We start from the raw sequence: 23,925 nt of genomic DNA on the forward strand, positions 1-23,925 counted from the left end.
GCCCCAACGCCTCAGCGAAGGCCGCCGGCCCCCCGCCCCCGGGAGGCCGCGGGGCGATGCCCGCTGCCCCTCCTGAAGAAGAGACGGCGACAGGCCGCCCGCCGGAGCCAGCAGGGCGGCCGCTCCCCCCCGCCGCCGTTACCGGGCGCTGGGCACATCCACAGGCCCCAGCGCGCCGCCGCCGGCTAGGGCCTGCCCGCCGTACGGCTGCTCCATGGCGGGACGGATGCAGGGAACGGCTGCGAGTGCTCAGGAGCTCGGGCGCGGCCCGCCTGCCCTGCGCCGGGAGCACCGCATCGTCCGCGGGCAGTACGGCGGGGCGGGAGCCGAGGGAACGGGATGGGAACCGGGAACGGGAAGTACGTGAGACAGAGCTCCCGCCACCGCGCGTGCGCGGCAGCAGTGCGCAGGCGCCGCTGGGCGGGGCCGGGGCTGCGAGGGGTGCGGCTCCCTCCCCTCAGGGCGGGGATGGTGGATTTTTTTTTTTTTTTTTTTTTCTTTTCTTTATGCAAATTAGTTTGTGTTATTATGGCAGAAAGCTCTGCGCTAGTAAACCTCTGCCGAAGGCTTCAAATTTCCAGTTGGAACTGATGGGAAAATTGAGGCGGAAGATAAGATATGTCCACATTGTGAGCTAGCTGCTCTCTTCCAGCCATGTATCAAGCTCTCTGGATTTGGTTCCCAACACATGATTTTGGTTCATAGTTCAGCACTGAGGCAGGCAAAAGAAATCAAGAATGTATTGATGTATTTAGCTCACCAAGGTCAGCTGTGCCTTGGATTTCTTTGAAACAGACTTGGGTAGACTTTAACTAGTAAGGGATGGAGAGATAAGAGGACAGAGGAGTATGACTGCTGGCAAATTAAATTTTCAGAATTTACTGGTCAAAATGTCAAAGTTTTTAAAAATTTATTTACAGGTTTTCAAATTATTCCCAGCGCAGGTGAAGATCTCAGCATGGCAAACATAAACCTATTAAGTGAAATGCCGTCAGTTCCAGCTGTCCTGTGAAGACCCCTTCAAAGTTTAATCCACAGGTCTTGTAGCCTGTCAGAAAAACCCCTCAGTTAATAACTTGGAGTCTCTGAAGCCCGTGGATGAACCACAAGATGTCGATAAGGTTGGTAAGCGGGGGAGGGGTAAAAAGAGGTTTAGTTATGTGCGGTGTGCGCTGTGTCCGGGAGATGGAGGTGTTGGCAAACAGCACACGGGAGAGGGAGGCCCGCAAGCCGGAGGCAGGGCTGGCTGCAGGGCCCGGGAGCCGCAAACGGAGACCAAGGGCTGTGGGAGGGGGCAGAGAATCAGCGCGCTGGGTCAGAGACTTGGAGATGAGGGAAGAGGAAAAGGCTAGTAAGGCACAGGGGAGCGCTTTCTGGGATCAAATCCGGGGAAACACAAAAAGCAAAGCTGTGAGTTAAATGACAGCATTGCAAAACCCAGAGGATGTGGACGTGCATCCTCAATGCTTTTTTAGGGTGGATATATGTGGCAGATTGGGGCAGGCTGCTGCCTATCAGTGTCTCTCCTGCTCACACAAGCCCTGTCGTGTTACAGTCGCTGGCCTGCCAGTTCACTTAGCTGGTCCCCACTAGGTGCCTCCCCAACATATGTCTTAAGCACCTGTGCCAGGAGACACCCTTTTGGCTGCTGGGGGTCACAGGCTGGAGTGGTGGCAGGGCATCCCTGCCCAGGTTCTGCACCCCAGCAGGACCCCTGGCTCAAAGGAAGCTCCTGGAGGTACATGTGTGCTGCCACATCAGTGGTCCTGTCTCACCTATTAGTACATAAGCATATCTAGGACATGAACTTAGACCTGGGTGTAATCTTGACATACTGGAATTCCACTCATGGCTTGTCAGCCTGGTGCAGTTGTATTTGGTTTGGCCAAGAGGTGTCTTGGCGTCAGCATGTGAACTATGTTGTGTGTGAAAACATATAATAACTCCACTGGTTTTGAAAATACGTGTTACTAGGCCCTGCCAGGGCTTATCAGATGTGCATGTTCGTATGTTCCAGTGGATCTGCACACACAGATGTTTGCTGCGAAGTTGGGGTGCAGGTATCTAAAAACCAAAATTGCAGAATCAAAAGCCACACAGTGGAAGTGTTTAGGGTTGTTCAAGAGAATGGTGAAAATAAATGACTACTAATAAGAGCAAGTTGGTGTCTGCAGGAACAGCTGAAAAAGAGAGAAGCTAAAGTCCCAGGTTGAATAGACTTAAACTCATGGAATTCACGACTGAAAAAGAAGACGTGCAGTGTATAGGGTTCTTGGATAGGTATTGAAGGGACTCTTATTTAAACCCTGCAAAACATCCAGAAAATGTGAGAAAATCAAGACATAAAATAACATGTGAAGATCTATTGTTTCATTTAGTTCTAAATGTGTGTTAAGCTATGGTTTCTCTTTGCTTGAATTTTGTATGCTCCTGAAGACTTAAATTGTGAGATCAGAGTATCTAAAATGTTAGAAATCTGTGGAAAAGAGTAGTTGAAGTGTTAGTGGTGGTCCTAAGGTGTCTGTGTTTCTCCTCAATGAAAATGTAATGTGGTAAGAAAGAGAACACAGGCCTAACAAATGTTCCTGTGAAATGATAAACCTGATTGTTACTGCAACCTAGTGAGACCAGGGGAAACTTAGAAGGAAAAGGCTCAAAGAAATATGGGAGGATAAATTTTTGTGTTTTCCCTACTAAATGAGATCTTGGAGCAAAAATCCAAGGAAGCAAAAACAGTCCACTTTCTAAGTGATGTACTTATTTTTGTTATTTCAGGATAACAGTTAACTATAGTAGATCAGGGGAAGAAAAAAGTTCCCTTCCCTTTGAAAGCAAAAGTGCTCAAACTTGTGCTCAGGGAAGAGCTGCAGTCATTTCAAGTTTGGACTCCTGGTCTGTCAAGAAATATTAAGCATTTCCCTCTGCATTGAAAGAAACGACATCTTTATATGCCACCTAATGCAGGAGCAGTTATCTGGACCTGGCTGTGAACTTAAGTCTATGGGGAGGCACACTCAGCATAGTGGCAAATGGCCTGGTGAGGGAGCTCTGGTAGAGCTGTGCTGCCAATGACATTTATTTCAAGCTGTGCTTTTATGAAGAGTTTTGTTTGGAAAATATCTTAATAGCCTTGTGTTTATTGAGTAATGGTGACACAGATATCTGTTCCAGGAAAAACTCACTGGGATTAACTGAATAATTGGAATGGCAGAAAATGTCTTTTCTCTTTGACTCGGCATGGGAGGACCGTAACTTTGCAAAGACTTGGCTTCTGCACTTCTTCCTTTTGATTCTAATACAAGCTGTGGTCCTTAATTTTTCAGTTGGCTGAGGACAGCTGAGTGGGGAGCAGCATTATTGGGAAGTGCACAGATATCCATGGTTCCTGTCACCATACTAACATGACATACTAACATAACATACTAACTGACACACATCATTTTGCAGAAAATTACAGACAGTTGGTGTCTGAGGAAGTGAGGAAAGGAAGGCAACTGTCTCAGAAATAACGTTGTGATTTGGACTGCTGTGAATCTCATCTCTTCTTGTGCTGCTGCTATTGTATATACATATCACTATGCAAACTAGTGAAATTACAGTGATAGAAGAGAAAGTAAAGTAAAAAATCCTCTGGTGTAGCAATTCAGAGAAAATAACCTAGCAAGAAAGCCTAATTGTGACTTAAAAGTGTCATTTTTCTGTTATAAAGCTCCAGTATTAACTATGCAGCTGCATGAAATGGGAAAAAAGGGCTGATAGAAAATCAGAAGTGCCTGAAAATTCTGGCCACTTTAAGAGGCTTTTGTGATTTCCTGTAATGTGACATAAACCACTTATTGCATTTTTGCTGGGAAATTTGTAGCTGAGGTCAATATAGCAGAAAACTTGAGGAAACAGGGTTTCTGTGCTAGAATGAGAGTTGTGTTCTTTATCAAACCATTCACAGAGGATGGTGCCGATTCAAATTCACATAAAGCATACTAAAATGTATGTTAGGCTATATTATATCATGTTTGCTGCTTCCTGTCAGCAGGAAGAAGCAAAAAGTTTAATTTTACTTATCAGAATACTTGAATTTAGACATAAGCAGGCTTTTTACTTGGACTCAACACAGATTACTACTTTGGCAGTAGTTTTCCCTCTTCTCGTTACACTTGCTGCAGCCTGACATCATGTTCCTGGTGTGGTTCATGTTCTGCCATGCTTGGTGTAGCTGGAGCCACTGGTGGAGATCTGGCTGGTTCCAGCACTGCTGTGTTAGAGGGCAGTCAACCTCCTAGCTCCCTGCTCAGGTGTGTAGCCCTGCTGAGAGCTAGTTTGCAGTCTGACCTGGATTTTCCCCATGAAAAGCAAGAGCCCCCAGAGATCAGACCTGCCTTCTGTGGTCCCCCCTTCAGAGTTTGTCTCTTTGATAGTGGTGATGCATGCAGAGACCTGAGCATCTACCAATGACATGTGTGTGATAAATGTTTGGTGAAATGAACCCATAGAGCAAGGGCCAGCAAAGTGATGTGGTTTCACAGGGATCTCACTTGATGACTAGACCTCAGTCATAGGCCAGTGATTTAACAAAGTCAATTCCTTGTTTAATTAAGCTTATTTATTAATAAATCTGAAATAAATTCTTGAAATTGTCTTAGATAATTTTTTGCAACTTTCCAGTCAGAATTAGTTTGGTGCTATGAGTCGAGCAACTGAATCATTAGAAATGATTCACTACTTTCCTTTCTAAGGATGTGAATTAGCACATGTTCTGCTGGAGTGTATTCTGCTTTAGAAAACCCATGGAGTATGGCTAGTGTGAGTACAGACAAATACATGGAGCTAACTCAGTTAGCTCTTATTTTATACTGTCTTCCCAGTACCAGACCTGAGTGATAAGAAGCTTGTGTTGCTGAAAAGGTGAACAACGTGAATGTCCTTTAATGGCATTTTGCCTCAAATTTCCCCTTTTCCCAGCATGACTGAAAGCATCAATTATGAGTTCACAATCATGTGAACATCAGCAATAAAGCATTGTCTTCTTGAATCTCCAGGATGATACAAAGATATTAATGATTATTTTATGCCAGCTGGCTTATGTTTTCTAAAAATAGTAGAAAATTGAAGAGAGCTGGCAATGCAGGCAGGGGAGATTGTGGAGATGTGGTGAGTACATGGCAATAGATAATCCAAAACCTGTGACTTTCTTCACCACCCTCTTTTGCTTTCCCCCAGTAACTACTACGGGCGTAAAAAAGAAGGTCTTGGGCACGTGTTACAAAAAACTATAATAAAATATGCTTTAAAGCTCCTGTGTTTGGACTTTGCACTGGTTGACTGTATTTCACTGTATCTGGCTTTATTGTGGTGTCAGCCACGTATGCCCCGCAAGTAACTGTTTATACCTCCAGTTCCTGGCCATGGAGGACTACAGATGTCTGGGCTAGACATAACCTGGTGGTGTCCAAGCCCTGCCTTGGGAACAATGTATATGTAATGTATACATGCCTGGTCCAATGTATAGCTCACAGTGAGGGAGTATTCAGAAAGCTATCTGTGCTGACATAGATAAATGGAGGCTGTAGAAAAGTGATAGAAAGTAGAGTTCAGACTATTCTCTGTGGGTGATATTCCTCTTCATATTTTATTTCCAGTTATTTTAAAATTAAGCCATAAATCGAAAGCAGAATTCACATTATGCATTCATCTCCTCCTCTGCAGGCCCCAGGGGGACAGCTGGACTACTTTATCAGGATGGAGAGTGGAAGATATCTGACCATGCTGAGCTCTTGTGTGAATGCGTGTGTACTGCTTGAACAGACAGGTGTTTTATGTCGTCCTGGGATATATGATACTTTTACTGTTGCTGATGCTTTTACTGATGCTTCATACTGTTACTAGTTAATACCTATACTGGTAATCATCAAGTCTCGTTTTGAAAAGCTGTATAAAGGTCTTGGTCTCTGGAGAACCAGGACCTAGTCTGAGGATGCATTTTTGCTCGTATTGGAACATAGGTTTTTAAATTTTATTTTATTTTAAATTAAAAACCTAATTACGACAGCAGGTAATGTGAGGAGAGGAGGGAAGAGAAATTAAAAAAGGCACTGTGAACAATGAAACATTTTTATTGCCAAAACCATAGCAAGTAATAACAAGCAGGTTATCTGGAATGACATTTTACCCACTGAATCATCAAATAACCCTGAATGAAACTTAATCTGTTACTGAGACATTTCGGATGGTATTCCTGTGTGTGGATTCTCTTTTGTCTGGTAGTTGGGTCAAACTCATAGTGAAGACTTTCCCCAGTGGGACACTGTTGCCCTGAAAACTCAGCTTCTGAGCTTGCTAACATAGTTTTCTAAGACTTTACCAGGACAGTAACTGTAAACATAGATATGTATACATTCCTTCGGTTACACGTCTTGTGATGGGCATCTCTCATGGCCAGTGCAGTGAGAAAGTGTTATCCTGACCATCCAATCCCTGGCCATGGTCAGAAAACTATAAATCCTAGGAGGAAAAATAAAGTTTTTCTTCCTTTCACCACACCTCGAGCTGTGTCCGTGTGATCTATTCATCTCCAGCAGCAACAGGACACCAGTCTAGATCTCTTCCCTGAACTGGTTGCATATTTTCACAAAACTTTGGGAACTGAATGTTTCTAGGGCATCTGTTGCTCCATCAGTAGCAAAGACTGCCCAGCAAGTGAAAATCTCTTAGAAGGAGATGAAAGCAAAGCCACTGAAATTACCTGTAGACAGTGCTTGGGAGAGCAGTCTGGTAGGAAAACACACAGAGGATCATAGATTGGTTTGGATTGGAAGAGACCTTAAAGATCATCTTGTTCCAACCCATGCACAGGGACACTTTCCACTAGACCAGGTCACCCCATCCAGCCTGGCTGTGAACACTTTCAGGGTCCAGCAACAGTGAACCTAGCTAGGAAATTAAGCTGTGAAATGGTTTGGCTGGCTTCTGGCACATGAGGCCAAGCTGATTGAGGTATGAGTTTGGCTCTAGCCCCAAGGGAACTCATCAACATGCCTGTTCACAGCTAATTCATTCTGTGAGATCTCATAGGTTAGTATGATGGAGTGTGGCTGGCTGGCTTGCTAAATGGAGGGGGGTGTGTGGAGTTGCTTTGGATCAAACAAGGTGTCTTCTTGTAGTGTTGAGGAAGGAAAGGAGCCTGAGGGGTAAGTTCTTGTTGGAGAAACAATGGAAATGGAAATGAACAGAAGAAATGCTGCAGGGGGGATCTTGAGGAAATCAGCAGCTGAATTAAAATGGAGGTGCTCTGATGAACTTTTCTTGCTTCCTTTTCTTTCATAATCTGATCCTGCCTACAGCTTTGAAATCATGTTTTTGTACATCTCAGCTTGCTTCATCTGCTCCTGCTTGCTGTTTGGCAAGGCTGAGTGTTTTCTTGACTGGGCTACAGAGTACGAGGCTCTCTGGTACAGCTGGTGGCTGGGATCAAGGATTGCTTTGCATTCTGGCTTGGCAGCCCATGCTTCCTGTCACTGCAAGCCCTTTTGGCTTTTGACACCCAGATTTGTTCTTACCTGGCTAAGTGTATCTCCTTCCACCCAGTTAATGGTGCAGTTAATTACCCTTCCAGCAGCAAAAATTAGCCTTTGCAAGAAGCACTGCTCAGCACTGCTTCTCTCCCAAGTGGACCAGTGGGGCAGAGGCAACAAACACATCCTTTCTTACTTGACAAGTGACAATCCTTCCCTAACAGAGCATCCCTGGGAGAGTCTAATGCACTGCAGTTTATTTCACGCAACCCACTGTGGTATTCTCTTTGTTTCAGGCAGTAAAATCTATCAAGAAAGGGATATGGTCAGCCAGACAATTCCCCAGATAATCGTGGAAACATGTTTAATCTTATGTTGCTGTGAGCCTGCTGTCAGTTTTTTGATGCCGGTAGTCAGAACATTTATCATAACTGCTCTGAATTATCTCAGCATGCCATTATGTCAGGCAGAGCAAGAGTCTCCCTTTGAAGTGACCTTTCTTTCAGTAGTGGATTTAGCAAAGAAAAGGAGAAAGAATTTTAATAAAGATTACTAAAACAACATGCAGTCAGTGAGCTCACTCACTGATGCTCTGGCTTGAACAGTTGCTTTGGGTGCACCCAGAGAGCAGCAGATGATGGGTGGCCCTGTGGGATCATAGATGGTGAAGAGCAGGATCTGATACTGGCATCTGCAAGTGTGGGTCCTCTGAAACCAACAGAGTGGCCTGTTGTGTCAAATCTGGATTTGGTAGTGAGGACAAAGACATATGGGATATGGAAGAAGGAGATTACCAGAATTCAGGAAAAAGCATTGAGCTGAGTAGGTACTCCACACTGGAGATGATCAATCTGCTCTCTGTCCTGATAAACATTAACTGGGGTTGTGAGCTAAGGGAGATGGCATGTCTCAGTCCTTCTAGAGCAGAACATTAAGAAGGCTCATTTTTCTCATGGCTGAACCAGCTGGAAGCACTTAAAATGTGCCATGGCATGGAGAGCTTGAGTATCAAGCTATAAAAACCACAGCCATGGGCAGGCTGGAGGCGTGGTGCTAGCTCTACCTGTGCTCAGAGCAGGTTGGGCATCCAGCAGCTCAGCCTGAGCATGCTGTGGTCAGAGGCTCAGCCAGAGCAAGTGCATGTTGCATGGATGTAGAAGGATCCTTGATCAGCTCAGCATCAGGCTGTGGAGACCTTTCCCCATGTGGTGTGGCTGAGGAAGGTAAAGCAGGCCTGTTCCTTGCTTTGATCTACCCTGTAGACGTATCTGGGACAGTGCTGGTACGAAACTGGCTTCAGCCTTGCCAGCTGCTTCAGATTCTGCCAATGAAGGTGGGGACATCAGAGGAGTGATGGAATCTCACCAGGGAGACGTGTTGGCCCTGTAGACTCTGAAGATGCAGCTGCTCGAGAAACATGAAACTGCAGAGGGGATACAGTGATGAGGGTGGCAGAGGAGCACAGATATCTGAGCTGCCAACAGAGAGATTGCAGCTCTGATGGCTGTCACATGGCACAAGAGGATATGGGAATGACTTCTGTATGTGCTGTAGCTTTGTATCCTCTGCAGCACCAAGACAGCAACATTCCTTCCCCTGTATGTGTTTCTGTCAGGAACTTTGGCAGTGTTACCAGTAACAGCCAAGACCAATCCTTTTTACTCCTTTTCCCCACAAAAATTGGTCTGTTATAGCCATACAGAATGCATCACTGTCTGTATGCTTGCACCTCTCATCAGGACCCATGGACTAATTTCAGCTGGAGATGTAGAAGCACTTTTAAAAGATATTTTTATTAGAAATCACAACCAGCATGGAGATAAAAGATGCCATGAAGGACACCTTTAAGGGGTCTGTGCCTCTCTGCATTCATCTTTTGTTGAACTTCATAGAAAACCCACCACCTGAAAGGTATATTTTTGCTATTTCTTATAAAGGAAATTTTCACCTGGAGCTTGTGCTCAATTGTAAAACCCTAGCCTGAGAGGAAAAGCATCAGGAAACCAGACTGCAGTAGCTCAGTGACTTCCAATGCTACTTCTTCCTCCATCCTTTGCTCTCTTTAGCAGACATGCGGAACTGTGACTTTTGCACAGTTCTTGGGCATCCTGACTCCTCAGGAGCTGAACTAGGCAGAGAAACTTACCTCATTTGCAGTGCTGCCACACTAGAGATATGCTGTGAGCAGGGCTTGGAGGCAGCCAGGAGGGGAGGAGGGCTAGGGGTGAACCTGAGGGATGGAACAGATTTTGTTTCTGAAGGCATGGAAGACCCAACCCCATCCTACATTTTATAGAGGTGCACCTATGAAGTGCACTGAAGGGCACTGTTCCATTTGCCTGCATGTTTTGACAGTGTTAGTTGTTAGCAGCTGTTATTGGTGCTCTTTGGGATTTTATTTGTGCTCTTTGGTTCATAGAGACCAAGCCTCAGGTCACATGACAAGGAATATGAACTAGAAAGAGCAGCCTCATACTGCAAGAAGTCATGTTTCTTTATTGTTAACACGTGGGAATTCTTTGCTAAAAACACAGTATCAGATAAAACAAACTTTGATGGAAGCTAGATAAAGGAATGACCAAGCCAATACTGTTCATATGAAAATAAAAAATACTCAGTCAAAGAAAGACAGGAGCTTTCTTTGTTATGCACTGATTTGAAACATTTTAATTGTGAATACAATTACAGTTTGTGTTTTTCATGAGGTTTGCAAAATTCTAGGTAGTTTTTTTTTCTCCTTTTTTTACATCTTATGCTTCTTGGTTTTCGACATTACTGCAGAAGAAGCCATGAATTATGAGAAATATTTGTGTTACTGTATTTCTGGCCAGTCTGAAATGAGGTATTTTCAGAATCTTTCCTGGAAGAAAAGGCATGGGTGCTGCTTCTGGACACAAAATGAGTTACACGGACACAGCTTGAGGTGTGGTGAAGGAAGGAGAGAACTTTATTTTTCCTCTCAGAATTTATAGGTTTCTGACCATGGCCAGGGATTGGATGGTCAGGATAACACCTTCCCAACCGCACTGGCCGTGAGAGATGTCCATCACAAGACATGTATCAGAAAGAATGTATACATATCTATGTTTACAGTTACTGTCCTGGGAAAGTCTTTAGAAACTATGTCAACAACATCAAAAAACTAAGTTTTCAGGGCAACACATGGGGTGATCTAATTTTTCTAGATCATATAGTTTTGAACACTTGAACACTATGCTTCAGGTACTGGTTGCTCTGCAAATAAAATCACAGGACTCTGTATGCTTGAATATTGTACTACGTGCTTTACTGAGCCATACATTGCACATGCAATTATTTAACATGGACTAAATTCCTATTTACATGAGAGCCTCTTTGCCACCTGGGCAGTGCAGTGCAATACCTAACACTGACGTAAGTATGGACACAGAGCTGCACTCATAGCTACACGCAAACACGTGAATTTATCCCTACAAATATACATGATACATCTATATGTAGATATATATTGTTAAAAGGAATTCAGACAGAATTTATGAAAATTTTTTGTTACATGTGGTCATTTTGTTCTCTTGACACCAGTGACAGAATGGTCAAGTGAAGAATCAAGGGTCAGCCCCTTTTTGTGCTGTATGTACTGTTTATACAAACATCCTACTCTAAAGCATCCTACTATATTGATCATATGGAAATCAGTGCCAGTTCTGTCATTGATTCCAGAGCATTGAGGAGTTGGCCCAAAATCTCAATTTATACCACCTTCTTTATGATTTTGTCTATTAAATTTAAATTGCTGGAGACTATAACATAAATGTGGGGGATAAAAAAATGTAATAAAATTGTTTAATTTATTTCTGGGTCCATCAAACATTTGGACTGATAGAAATTTGATGTTCTTAGCTTTCATTTTAAAATAAACAAAAACACTTTAATGGGTGATCTCCTAATTTCCTGTTAATAGAGTTTAAATTGAAAAGCATTTTTCAGTGGGAGAGCTACTCATTAAAATTGTAGATAGCAATTTTGTTCCATTTTTAAACTCTTCTGGCTGGAGATCCTTGAGTCATAAGGCATTTATATTTTCTTTAACAACACATAACAACAAAATTCACATTTACACATGCATCTGTAAAGATGTTAAAAGTGTATTGTGTTGAAACAAAGAAGGGCAAAATCAACAGGTTACAAGAGAGAATCTCAAACACCTGCAGCCCCTCCCCAGCCTTGAAACGCATGTCTTTTTCTTCCCTGTGGTAGTCATTCATCTGTGTCAGTCTACAACCTGACAAGAGGACTCCTGAAAATGAGAGTCACAGGTGAGCCATGACCCTTGGTGAAGGGAGGACAGGGTCATACCCATGATCCTGACCTCATATCAGACCTGCAGATTCTGCAGTCCATGACCCACTTAATTTAGAGCAGGGGGAAGAGAAGACTTGGGGCCAGGAGATGACACCACTCCAGCGTACTGGTGCTCCAATATAATCAAGGCTGTGCAGCTGGATTGCTGGGTAGGATAACTGTGTGAGATGATAGGGCAGCGGGACCTATACATATTTGAAATCTTTAGTTTATCTGTATACACTTAATCTTTCCCTCCTTGGAATCATAGATATGCATACATGGATATTTATGTATATGTATCTGTATCCATATCCATACATGTATATATAAGTATGTGTGCTCAGTAAGAGGTAGGAATTTCTTCCTGATGATGAAGCTGTGGAGGTATCTGGTGGACAGAGGGTTAGGATGGGCAAGTAGTGATCATAGATTTAGGGCCCCTGCAGGGTTATGCCAAGCCACAGGCCAAATAAAATCCTAGTGTGAGGTTCCGGTCCTCATGAAGTGAATGGAGGCTCTAAAGGCAATACTTCACATGGTATGAGTAAGATACTAAAAGCTAATTGATTAGAAACTAGAAACCCTGGTAAACCTGGTGATCATGTAAAGAAAAACTGGAAAATTAGATGACATTTTAATGGGGCTTTAGTTTAGCAACACATTTTGTTCTATTAAGGAGTGATGCAGTGTAGAAGTGATTCCTTGATTCCAAATTTGTATGCTTTATTTGCTTTGTGTCACTGCCATAATTTTATCAATGTTTTCTTTTAACAGTGATTCCATAAGAGGCCTCTTAAGCTAAAACATATAGTGAGTAAAATTTTCTACATTCATTTCACTTTGCAAGTCAGCCTCCTGTGTTTAAATTTGGTGTTCTGACATGCACTTTGAGGCTTTTTGTAGCTGTATAAATGGCTATTATCTGGAGATAGGAGAGGGAGAATTCTGTCCTTGAGGCTCATTTTTGATGTCTCTGATTTGAGATTATTACCACAGTGGGTTTCATCAGTCATGTTGGATATGCAGTAAATGACCTCAGCTGTTAGGAAGTCATTAATCAACAAATCATCAACATGATAAAAGTGTCTCTTTTTGTGTCTGTGGATATGAGGGACAGTGCCTGATTCTTCCTGAGACAATATAATCAGAAGAAAATTGCTGCTGATTTCCTTAGGAGTTGGTGTGGTTTTGTTTTCCTGGTACTAAGCTTTCCTGGTGAGCATGTGAAGTCTTGTGGGCTGATATCAAGGGATGTTTTGTTGGCTGCTTACTCACTGCAAGGAGGTTCAGAGACTGGAATGTCTTGATTTTATGGACGTGAGGAAGTTTTTTAGGAGATTTTGTCTGCAGCCTTGAACTGAAGCAAGTGCACAAGTGGTGTTGCTTGGAACTCTGATTTTTAAGCATGAAGAGGCACAAAATCCCCAACATAGTGTGTATTTCTGCAAAAGCATTAAATATTATCATATCTCCTATTCTGAAGAGGTGCAGGGAGCTAAGGAATTTTATTTTATTTTATTATGGGAGATGGGACCTGAGGGAATGGCATGAAACTGTGTCAGGATAGGTTTAGGTTTGATATTTCAGGAAATATCTTTAGTCCAGAAGATGGTTGTACACCGGAACAGACTTTTAAGGGAAGTGGTCATGACAGGATGCCAGCCAGAGTTCAAGAAGCACTTGGAAAATGCTGTCAGGAAGGTGGTTTGATTCTTGGAGGTGTCCTGGGCAAGGCCTGGAGTTGAAAATCTTTGTAGGTCCCTTCCTAGTCAGGATTCTGTGATCCTAAAATATGATTTACAGTCCACTGGTTTTTGGTGTTGCTGGTCCCAAGCACTGACTGCTTCAGAAATTCCTTTCATTAGGCCTTCCAAGCTCAGTTCAATTTTCCTGGTATATGTATTTGTATCTTACCTTTACAGAGTTAGATGTTAATATCTTTTAGATCTTAAAATAGTAGTTTGCAATGGGCTTTTGTAATGTGTCTGCTGCTTATGGAAATGTTTTAATTAGCACAGCAATTCTGTCTGATAGAAGAGGGATATAGTATCAGGAAAACTTGATCTGAACCTTCTTGAAATGTGGTGCCCAAGCCTGTAACACGACTCAGTGACATGCACTCACCCTGATGCATTTTTAAAACACTTGAAAGTCAAACTCTCTGCCAGTGCAACTTTGTGCATCTCTTTCTTGCATTTCCAGTATTCATTCCATAAATACCCACTCATCTGTGCCAAACTTCAAAGAAGTCTCATCCATTCCTCCTGAAATTTCTGGATTTCATTCATATTGTACAGTGTAGAACTGGGTCTCAAATCCTGACTTGCCTGTGTTCACAGTGCAACTTTCAGAACAGTCAGATTCACAGTCAGGGTAACCAATAACCTCTACAACAGAGGGAAAGCAGATGATTTGTCCTTTGTTTCTAACAGGAATATACAAGAAAGTCGAAATGATGGAATCAATTTTGCTTTCTAAGTACCTTTATCCCACTTTCTTTATGGAGTTAAATGATCTGCAGTGAATGGTATGTATAAACCACTTTACCTGCTATTATGTTATGCATTGCAAATGAGTTAGCAAGTTTTAGGGAAGGGATTATTGAACATCTATGTGCGTGCATGCACTGTGTAACAGGATGAGCATGGTTACTAAGGGTTACCACGGTAGTTATGCATTTTCCATGCCTAGTAAAGCTGGGTCTCAAACAATAATATAGAGATACAACACCACATCCATACTTCTGTGTTGGAGACTTCTGAAATAAAGAATGGAGCATGGGTAGAGCAAGTGCCCTAATAAATAAAGTGGTTTGCATTACACATATTAAAGGTGTAAAGGTGTCATACAGTGCACCTACCTGCCCATGGAGATTGGTGATTAAGAGGGAGAGGGACAATTAAGATTTATGGTGGTAATTTTAGAAATCAACTGGTAATTAAGCTAAGTTGCAGGTTTGTTAATGCATTCTGTGGTTTATGGAATTCTGCTGTAAAATTACATGTACCTGTGAGTGCATGCATTAAAATCATAAATGGTATTGTTGGGCTGTCCTACAGAACTGTAAATGTGCTTACTTCACTGACTGACACGGGAACTCAAAATCAGTAGAAAGCAATAAAGTTAAATCTTGGTCCTCCAAATGCTTCTGCATGTGTGCAGCTTTAGGGCTAATATGTCTATTGCTGTTACTGGCACTCCTTGAATGCTTAGAGGTGAATTGTTTATAAAAGCTTGCAGGTGTGTAGGCTAATAGCATCCCAGTATTGGACCATAAGAGAGGGAAAAAAAGTGTATCCCAAAATGCACCATATAAATTCAACAAATGTACTTAAGTTTTGAATTATTTAATTTATTAATTTTAATTATTTATAATACTTCAGAGTATATTAGTAACTGTTCTGTAACATACTGATAATAGTAATGAAGTCTGAGTAATTCAAGACCTGATTACATCATCTTGCTATTAGGTTGTGCTTAGAAATAGAAGAGAAAGCACCAATATAAGTTCAAACAACAAAATATGATTCAGCAAAAAAGTGCCAGTTGCACTAGGCTCCCAAAACTTTTAGGAATAATAAGTAGCAAGTATCTCTGCTTATCTTAATAGATGGCATTATTTAAGTTAAATTGATAACTTGGAGTTTTGATTTACTTGGAGTATTTATGTTAAGAAAAGCAGACTGTCCTTCAATTTGTATTTATTGTATTCAGAACCCACAAAAACCTCCCAGATTTGCTCCCCATCACTTTCTTCATGGAAGAGGCTTTGCTACCCTGTGTTGATTGGGTTGGAGCAGCATGAACTAGACCTGGCATACACACGGTGTTGTGGCAGTGGTTGTTACAGCAGCTGTGGTGTGTCAAGGCACAATGATGGTGAGTCCAAGAATTTGTCTTGATGGACCTGGGTGATGAGCACCACCATGAAGAAAAGACTTCTGTCACAGCAAGCAAAGGCCAGATCCCCAGGAAAGTATCTGTCTTCCTACCAAAGTACCAGGATGGTGAAAAAGGCTCTCATGGCTGATGGGCAGCTGTGTCTGAGATGGCTTCCCCTGCTTGTCTTTCCTTGTTTTTCCTACTTTGTACTGCTCTCCTTTACCTCCTCCCTAGTGCTGTCGTGGAGAGATCACCAATATGTGATCAACAGACCAAAAAGGTTGATCATTAGGAAGATAAGACCTCCCTAGCACATCACCAGTTGTTTTAAGATGTTTCTGATTAATGATTCTATTTTAGCCATTTCAGTGCTCAGCAATCTTTATTTTTCAGTGTTGATAGTGGAAGTCCATGCCTTTCCTGAATCGGAGTTATTTTGACCAATAATCCAAATGTGGGTCAATTCAAATCAATAGAAATGTCATTAGCATCCCAGTACTGTGAAGACAATATGAACATTTCTCATGCATTCAGTTTATTGAAATTTACTAAAGTGTGAAATATGTATGACAAGTAATGATGTTTTAATCTTTCACCAAGGTAACAATTGAAAGCTGATTGATTCCATTCAGTAATTATAAAATCAAAATGATGGAAGATTGTAATCAAAAAGGATTCTGTCTCATACTTTGTCATGCCTCCATGCAAGATAAAATTCTTATTTGTAACATCTCTTATATCCAAAAAGTAATCAAACTCCTATTTGGCCAGTTTAAATCTCATGGCTGGTTGGACAGCAAACTTTCTTTTAAACTCTGATGAGGAGAAAAAAGTAGCCTGCATCCACCAAAGCTGCCGGTTTTCCAGGAGAATGGCATAGGAGACAGTATCAAAGGCTTTACTAAAGTCCAGGTAGACAATACCTACAGCCTTTCCCTCATCCACCAGGCAGGTTATCTGGTTATAAATGGAGATCAGGTTGGTCAGACAGGACCTGCCTTTCACAGCCCCCTGCTGGCTAGGCCTGATCCTTTGGTTGTCCTATATGTGCAGTGTGATCACCTACAAGAGGATCTTTATTCCATAACCTTCTCCAGCAGCAGGGTCAGGCTGACACTGTAATTCCCCAGATCTTCCTTCTGGCCCTTTTTGTGGATAGGCATCACACCGTCCAGCTTTCAGTCATCTGGGACCTCCCTGGTTATCTAGGACTGATAAATGGTGGAAAGCAGCTTGGTGAGGTCTTTTGCCACCTCCCTCAGTATCCTTAGATGAATCTTATCTGCTGCCATACACTTATGAATGTCTGACTAGCTCAGCAGGTCACTAACTACTTATTCCTGGATTTCAAGTGGTCTTTTCTGCTCCCTCTCCCTGTCTACCAGCAGCCAGGGACTGGTTGCCCTGAGGATATCCAGTCTTTCTGTAAAAGACTGAGGCCAAGAAGGCATCAAGTATCTCAGCCTTTTCCTCATCCTTGGTGAAAATGTTCCCCTCCCCATCTTAAAAAGGATAGAGATCTTCCTTGTACCTCCTTTTGTTTGGAGGACTTAGAAAAACATTTTACTATGCTTCAAAGCAGTGACCAGATTAAGTTCTAGCTGAGCTTTCACCTTTCTGAATTCTGTCTACATGATCCAACAACACCCTTGTATTCTTCCAGAGTTGTCTTCACCTTCTTCCAAAGGTCAAAAGTTCTCTTTATTTCCCTGACTTCCCCTGCAAAAGCTCCCTTTTCAGCTAGGCCAGTCTTCTTCCCAACTAGCTTGTCTTTTGGTACATAGCGATGGCCTGCTCCTGCACCTTTAAGGTTTCCTCCTAAAGTATGTCCAGCCTTCCTGGACCCATTTGCTATTAAGGACTCTTTTTCAGGGAGGTCTATGAACCAGTGTTGGAACAGGTCGAAGTCTAAGGTAGAAGATTTGTTACCCACTTCCTTACTTCAACCCAGTTGTTTCATATTCATTGAAACAGTCCATATCTCCCACCAGCCCTTCTTTGTTTTCAAACAACAGGTCTGTCAGGGCACTGACCCTGACGACTTACTTATGAAGATAGGAAATTATCTTCTGCACACTCAGGAATCTCCTAGACTGACCTCTCTCAGCTGTGTTGAGTTTCCAGCAGACATCCAGTAAGGTAAAGTCTCCAACAAGAGTAAGGGTTAGCACTCTTGGAACCTCAGTCAGCCACTCATGGAATACTTCATCTGCCTCTTCATTCTCGTAGTGTACTCTGTAACAGACTCCCACCAGTATATCTGCCTTGCTAGCCTTCCCCCTGAGTCTTACCCATAGCCACTCAGCCTTGTCATCACTGTCCTTCAGCTCTGTGCAGTGAAACACTCCCTAATGTACAAAGCCACTCCACTGCCTCTTCTTCCCCACCCGTCCCTTCTGAAGAACCATTATAACTCTCGTGACAGCACTCCAGCCATGTGAGTCATCCCACCACCTTTCGGTGATGGTGACAGTCACAGCTTTCCTGCTGCCAATGGCTTCCTCCTGTTTATTGCTTTGTTACCCATACTGTGTGCACTGTGTGGATGCTCTTCAGCTGGACTACTGATTTCACTCCCAGTGCTAACATGCCCACTCTAGGCTCATCTCTGCTGAGGCTAGTTTTATCATAGTCCCCCTTAAACCTGGTTTAAAACCCTCTCAATCAGCCCTGCCAACTCATGGGCTAGAATTCCTTTTCCCTCGTTTGGACAGGCAAACCCTATCTCTTTCCAGCAGGCACCATATAAAACACCCCATGAGCAAAAAAGCCAGAATTCCAACAGTGGCACCAGTCTTTAAGTCACATGTTGATCAGGTGGCTGTTCCTTTTGGCATTCTTCCCTGCTACTGAAATAATTGAGGAAAACAATATCTATGCTCCTGTCCTTACAACCAATTATCCCAGTGCCCTGAACTCCTTTTTGATTGTTGTAGGACTTCTCTCCTCAGTGTCATTACTGCCAACCTGGGCAACAACAGTGGATAATAAATCAGCATGCTTACTCAGTTCAGGGAATCTTCTAGTAACATCTCTCACCCAGGCTCCAGAGAGGCAGCAGATTTCCCTGAAATAGGTGCTTTTGGCCATGGGAGCCTCAGTTTCCCTCAGAAGGAATTCACCTAGAAAACACCAGCAATTTTCCTTTTATATGTCTAAGGGGAGACACCATTTAAAATGTCAAAAAAAAAAAGTAAAAAAAAAAAAGAAAAGTTAAAAGAAAAATAAAAACCCAGTATTTCTTTGGTTTTCTAGTGACTCAGCAAAAGCAAAATCTGGGCCTGTGTTGTTAGGAAGAAGTACATTTTAAATTCTTTTAAACTGCAGCTTCTCACTGCAACATCTTGGTTGATGCAGGTTAATGGCTGACTGCTAAAAAGAGAACTTCTTAGTTTCAGTTGTCTAATGGGATTTTTGGCAAGCTGCTTGTTAGAAGGATTATTTTCTTTAACAATATTGCTGTAGGAATGCATCTTCTAAATAGCCTGCTACATTATTTTGACATGACCTTCATATCTTTTGAACTTACATTTTCTGGAATTCTTTTTCTCCCATTAAGAAGCAATGTTGTTGGGTGTGTTTTTTCTAATAAATCTGGATGGATGATCAGGAAAAAAAACCTGGTGTGTCCAATGGCTTGATAATTTCAGGGTCAAAACAGATTTTATGTGTTGGTCTTCTTTCGCTTGCTGATGCATCTATTTAACCAAGCAGATGGTGCATAAGATCTAGCTGGCAGCACACAGAACGCATTAGGAGAACAAAGGGAATGTGAGATTAAACCAAAAAGAGGCAAGAACAGAGTTTCCTCACTGTTCTGCATGAAGGTAGGAGCTGCTCCGAGAGGATGCAAACTCAATTTTCTTATTGGACTTCTGGCCTCTTCCCTCCATCAGATTATTCAAAGGTAAATTTGCTTTTCACTCTCTCAGAAAGACCATTTTCCCCTCACTGGTATGTTTATTTATTAGTAACATTATTTGTAAAATGCTAACTTCATTGGCTGCACTGTTACGATGTTATCTCTGTGTGCTTCTGTGAGAATATAACAATGTCATGAAGAAAAATGATGTAAAAATGATGCGGGTACATAAAATGGGATTGACAAAATGTAATAAATCACTGCTGGGCTGAGGAACAGACCTGCATGTGTAATGAAATACTTCAGCATTACATCATCGTTTATGTAACATCTGGCAGAGCCTTGTATTTCAGTGCTGCTTTGAATTGGGATCATTTTTTCCTCTCAGATAAAAGAGAAAAACAAGCCTCTAGGTTTTGCACATAGAAAACTGTAAAGAAAAAAAAATAAGAAAAAAAATAACCCTTAAAATACCCCAGAGAAATTTCCCTCTGAGAAGTTCTGTCATCTCCAACTGGATGCAAATAATATAATGACTGAGCTGCATACAAAATAGTTAGCATCCTAGAAGATGTTTTCAATTTTATAAGAGAAACATATTTTAATATGAAGGGGGGTTTTTTGAGATTATTTCATCCAAGAATTTTTATAATTGACATCATTATACATGCCTTGGAACCAGACTTTTAACAAAAAAAAAATGCAGGTGTGCATTCTATGTACTTTAGTGTTTTCCACTTCATGTTTTTTTTTCAAATGAGAATGAAATTATCTTTATTGTGGACTCCTAGTCTTGTCTGATGCAAACATATGGGTACTACTTCAGTGTGGATTCCTCCATCCCAGGCTGCCATCAGAGTCTTCCTTATCCCAGGAACTCTGCCCTGTTCACCTGTGGTGCCAGCCAGGACAACATGATGAGCTGGTGGGGTGAGGATTAGTTGAAATGTGTTTAATTGGCTGTTGAAACAGATGAAATCAGAAATGTGAATGTCTGCTGCAGAAGTATCTGGATAGCACACTCACCTGTCTGAAATCAGTAGAAATCTTGCCATTAATTTCTAGGGTTCTTGGCTGTTGCCTTGTGCCTCTTGCTTCTGAAGCCTTTGGGAGGTCCTGGTGTGGTGGTGGTGGTGTGAAGGTGCTGCCAGGGATCCAGGCTGCCAGCCCTCTCAGCAGATAACTCTCCTTCCCCAAACTTTTGGTGAGTTGCAGCTGTCCAGAATGCAGTGCTGGAGCATTGACAAAAACTTGATGTATTTAAAAATAGTTTAAAAATAGGCTTTTTTTTTTTTTTTCTTTTTTTTTTTTTTTTTTAGTACTAATAGGAGGAAATAGACCAGATTGTCAAAAAGAAATCACTGTTTATTTAGTTTCTTTTCATTTATCAAATACCAAATACAGATTAGCCACGGTTATTGCATTAGCTCATCTCCCAGGGATTTTCATATGGTATATTTACCCAGCAGTGTAGGACTGGCTGCTACATACATAGAGCTAGTTGTTACAGCTTTTTTACTTCCCCTCCATATTTTCCCAACAATGGTACAGAATGGCAGATCTTGATACACATCAAGTAAAATGCTATCTGAGTTTGTTTTCTGATAGCAGAAAAGGCAAAAGGAAGAGGAGTCCCCAGAACAGCAGTTACAAAAAGAATGATGAGGTGTAGGTGTCTGGGATGATTTTCTTTTTCTGAGCAATTGTTATAATTACTGAAAATATAGTTTCCTTTATTTTTTAAACTAGCTGTGACTTCTGTTGATTTCATTTGTAGGAGAGAGGTGCTGAAGAGCATGAATATCATTGAAAGTAGTACTGCAAAGCCAGAAGAGGGAAGCAATGGCCATATGATTGAAGCATAAGATCAGAGTCAGGATGTCTAATTCTTATTTCTGATTTTCCAGCAGGTGACTTTGGGGAAAAAAACAACAAACCAAATCACTATCAGGGCTGAAAACTGGCCATGTGGAGGGCTAGCTACAATGACTCTTTTTTGCAGCTGAGGCAACAGCCGGATGGTCTAGGATGGAAACTGTTCTTTCCAGTACCTGAAGATTTTGGATAAACATGTTTTTTCCCTTATATAAGTGTCATGGCAATGTACCAATGACCTATGGATTTCCAAGGGCAAGGAGAAGCATTTTTATGTCCCAGAGGCATGACAATGACATTTTTGATCCTGGACATTGCAAGAGTGGAAGCAGACAGTCAGGTTACTGAGCAGGGGTTGTGTGAGGTTAGAGAACAAGTACTGGTGAAAGCTAAGACCATCTTGAAGTGAAAACTGAGGTGTTCTTATGCTATCTCAACCTACTCCCTCTCCTATAATGAAAAATAAATGACCTTTGCAGTGAGGTGGTATCTTCCCACAGGGCTTTCTGTGAGACACCAGGTGAGACTTCCAGTGAGTTTAGCAGCTCCTTCACATTTGTGGTTTGTACCCTCATGCTGTATAACTGCCACAGTTTAAACAGGTTAATAGAAGACAAAATTATCTAATGCTAGTAAGGTTGTCTCAGTTCCCTGGGAAGGATGAGCTGACAATACAAGAATATCTGTAAGCATCATTGAGAACTGGCTTTCAAGGAAAAAGTCCTTTGCTAAATATTGTCTAAATGGAAGGTGGTTTTTTAAATCTCTGGTTGCTTCAATTTTGGCAACCTTTTCTGTGAAGAAACCTCAGACCTTTCCTGGCCTGAGAAGTCCAAGGAAAGGCAGGTAGGCAGCTTGCTTTCCCTTCTGTACATTCCTCCGGTGGTTTGATCAACAGGAACTTTGGTTCTTAGCTTCATCCTTGTCCTCAGTGGGTCAGAGCCCGAGTATTGAGGTGTGACTCCAGGTCTAAGACTGAGCAGTATGTTACTAAAAAAGAATGAAGAGACTCTCTCTTTTGCTGTTCTTTACTTTGCCCATGGCAAGGGCAGGAGCTGGTGAGGAGCTGTTGCTATAAGAGTAATTGCATTCCTCAAAAGTCAGTGTTGGATCTGCCTCTTGCACAGGGATCGCCTTACCCACCTAAACAGTATGTGGGCATTAGCCTACATGATCAAAGACCATGTCTAATTCAGTGTATGGAAAAGATTTTGGGCAGTCCACTACTGTGCTGAGCAGGACAAAGGATTTTACTCTGTAATGTACACATTACCAGTAATGTGTTCAGGATTTAGTCAAGCACTACTGCAGGTACTAATACATGCCACTGGGACAAGAAAATGAGAATACCCAGTCTGTCAAGAAAATAAGAGCAATTCTGGAGAAGTGAAAACAGTCACTCAGTGGGGAAGAGGACTGAGTGGGTCAGCCAGAAGCACCAGAGTTGGTTCACTACTGCTGGTGACTGAGGCATCCCACTCCCCACAGTCCCTAATGTCCTGTGACTTCACAGCGGGGGAAGATACCCTTGTGATTTCACTCTGTAAATGAGGAGATAAAGCATGGATTTTCCCATTTCTATCAGCCTCTGTCTGTAATAACTTTGCTGCCATGCTATCTGTTGGGTTGTATGACTACCTTATTCACATTTTCTCGTGTGATGACTTGGTTGAAATTAAGGGTGAGTTGATGCTAGGATCCAGGAACTTTCAGGCTGGCAACTCTTAAAATGGATTCTGAAGTCCAGGGAATGGCTTGAGGTTCCCCTCACCTGTGCCTGCTCATTCACTGAGCATGGACAGCTCTCTACCATCACTGCTGCTGCTCTATGCCTGGACAAAGGGGTGTCAGTAATTGCTGTGGCCACACCAGCCTGTGGAATTAGGGGTAGTAATCAACCAGCCTTTAACCATTGCTCAGCAATCAAAGCTTTGAGTAATCTTACTGAGTTAATCCACCACCTTGCAAATCTTTTCCCACTGGTGTAACAGAGAAAGGAGCAGTAATTGTTACAGGGAATGAATTTTGTGTGAGGATGTATAACAGTGGCATTTCAGATTTGTTTCTTTTCACTTCTTGACAGCTGTTTAGCATTTCACAGATGCACATATTGATAATTTTTCCTGTCATTTCTGCATCATGAAGCTGCACTTATTCCCCAGATCTTCTATTTAATTCAGCTAAGCAATATTTAATTACCTATTTAAAAAGGAGATTGTGGACAAACAAGGCTACACTGGAAGAAGAATTGATTGGTTAAACCATAGCTGACTATGGAGAGGTGCCTCCATCAGGCTGTGCTCTCTGCTTCCCTTCCTCATGATTTTGTGGAGCTGTAGGGACAGGGAAAAGCAGAAGGGAGGCAAATCCTTCATCTACTATCCTGGCCTGTGCCCATGCTCCCTGTTCCCACTAGTTTGGCAGGATTATTCTGGCAGGAGAAGTATTAAAGTGAATGGCTATCTTGATCAGTTG

The 23,925-nt window shown here is 42.2% G+C and overlaps 1 protein-coding gene and 1 long non-coding RNA gene across 8 annotated transcripts in view; one reads left to right on the forward strand and one right to left on the reverse strand.

Annotated features, from left to right (window-relative positions):
* SLC30A5 (solute carrier family 30 member 5) overlaps positions 1-478 on the reverse strand; it is a 20,333-nt gene extending 19,855 nt beyond the window's left edge. The window contains exon 1 of the mRNA XM_086869272.1: positions 143-478. Coding sequence (XP_086725398.1) covers positions 143-216 — 74 coding nt within the window. The 5' untranslated portion in view covers positions 217-478. The remainder of the gene's footprint in view (positions 1-142) is intronic.
* On the forward strand, positions 386-19,332 carry LOC111941515 (uncharacterized). Of its 7 annotated transcripts, XR_015281037.1 has the most exons (8): positions 399-764; positions 940-1,121; positions 5,704-5,806; positions 11,745-11,803; positions 11,905-11,998; positions 12,606-12,641; positions 14,264-14,358; positions 15,546-19,332. It is a non-coding gene; the product is annotated as an uncharacterized LOC111941515 (long non-coding RNA). The 7 variants fall into 7 exon arrangements; XR_015281033.1 differs by lacking the exon at positions 11,905-11,998 and having other exon boundaries at positions 386-441; positions 945-1,121; XR_015281036.1 differs by lacking the exon at positions 11,905-11,998 and having other exon boundaries at positions 390-441.
* Positions 19,333-23,925: the final 4,593 nt, after the last annotated feature.

Source organism: Cyanistes caeruleus, chromosome Z (genome assembly GCF_971803275.1).
Source record: "Cyanistes caeruleus chromosome Z, bCyaCae1.hap1.1, whole genome shotgun sequence".
NCBI classification, from domain to species: Eukaryota; Metazoa; Chordata; class Aves; order Passeriformes; family Paridae; genus Cyanistes; species Cyanistes caeruleus.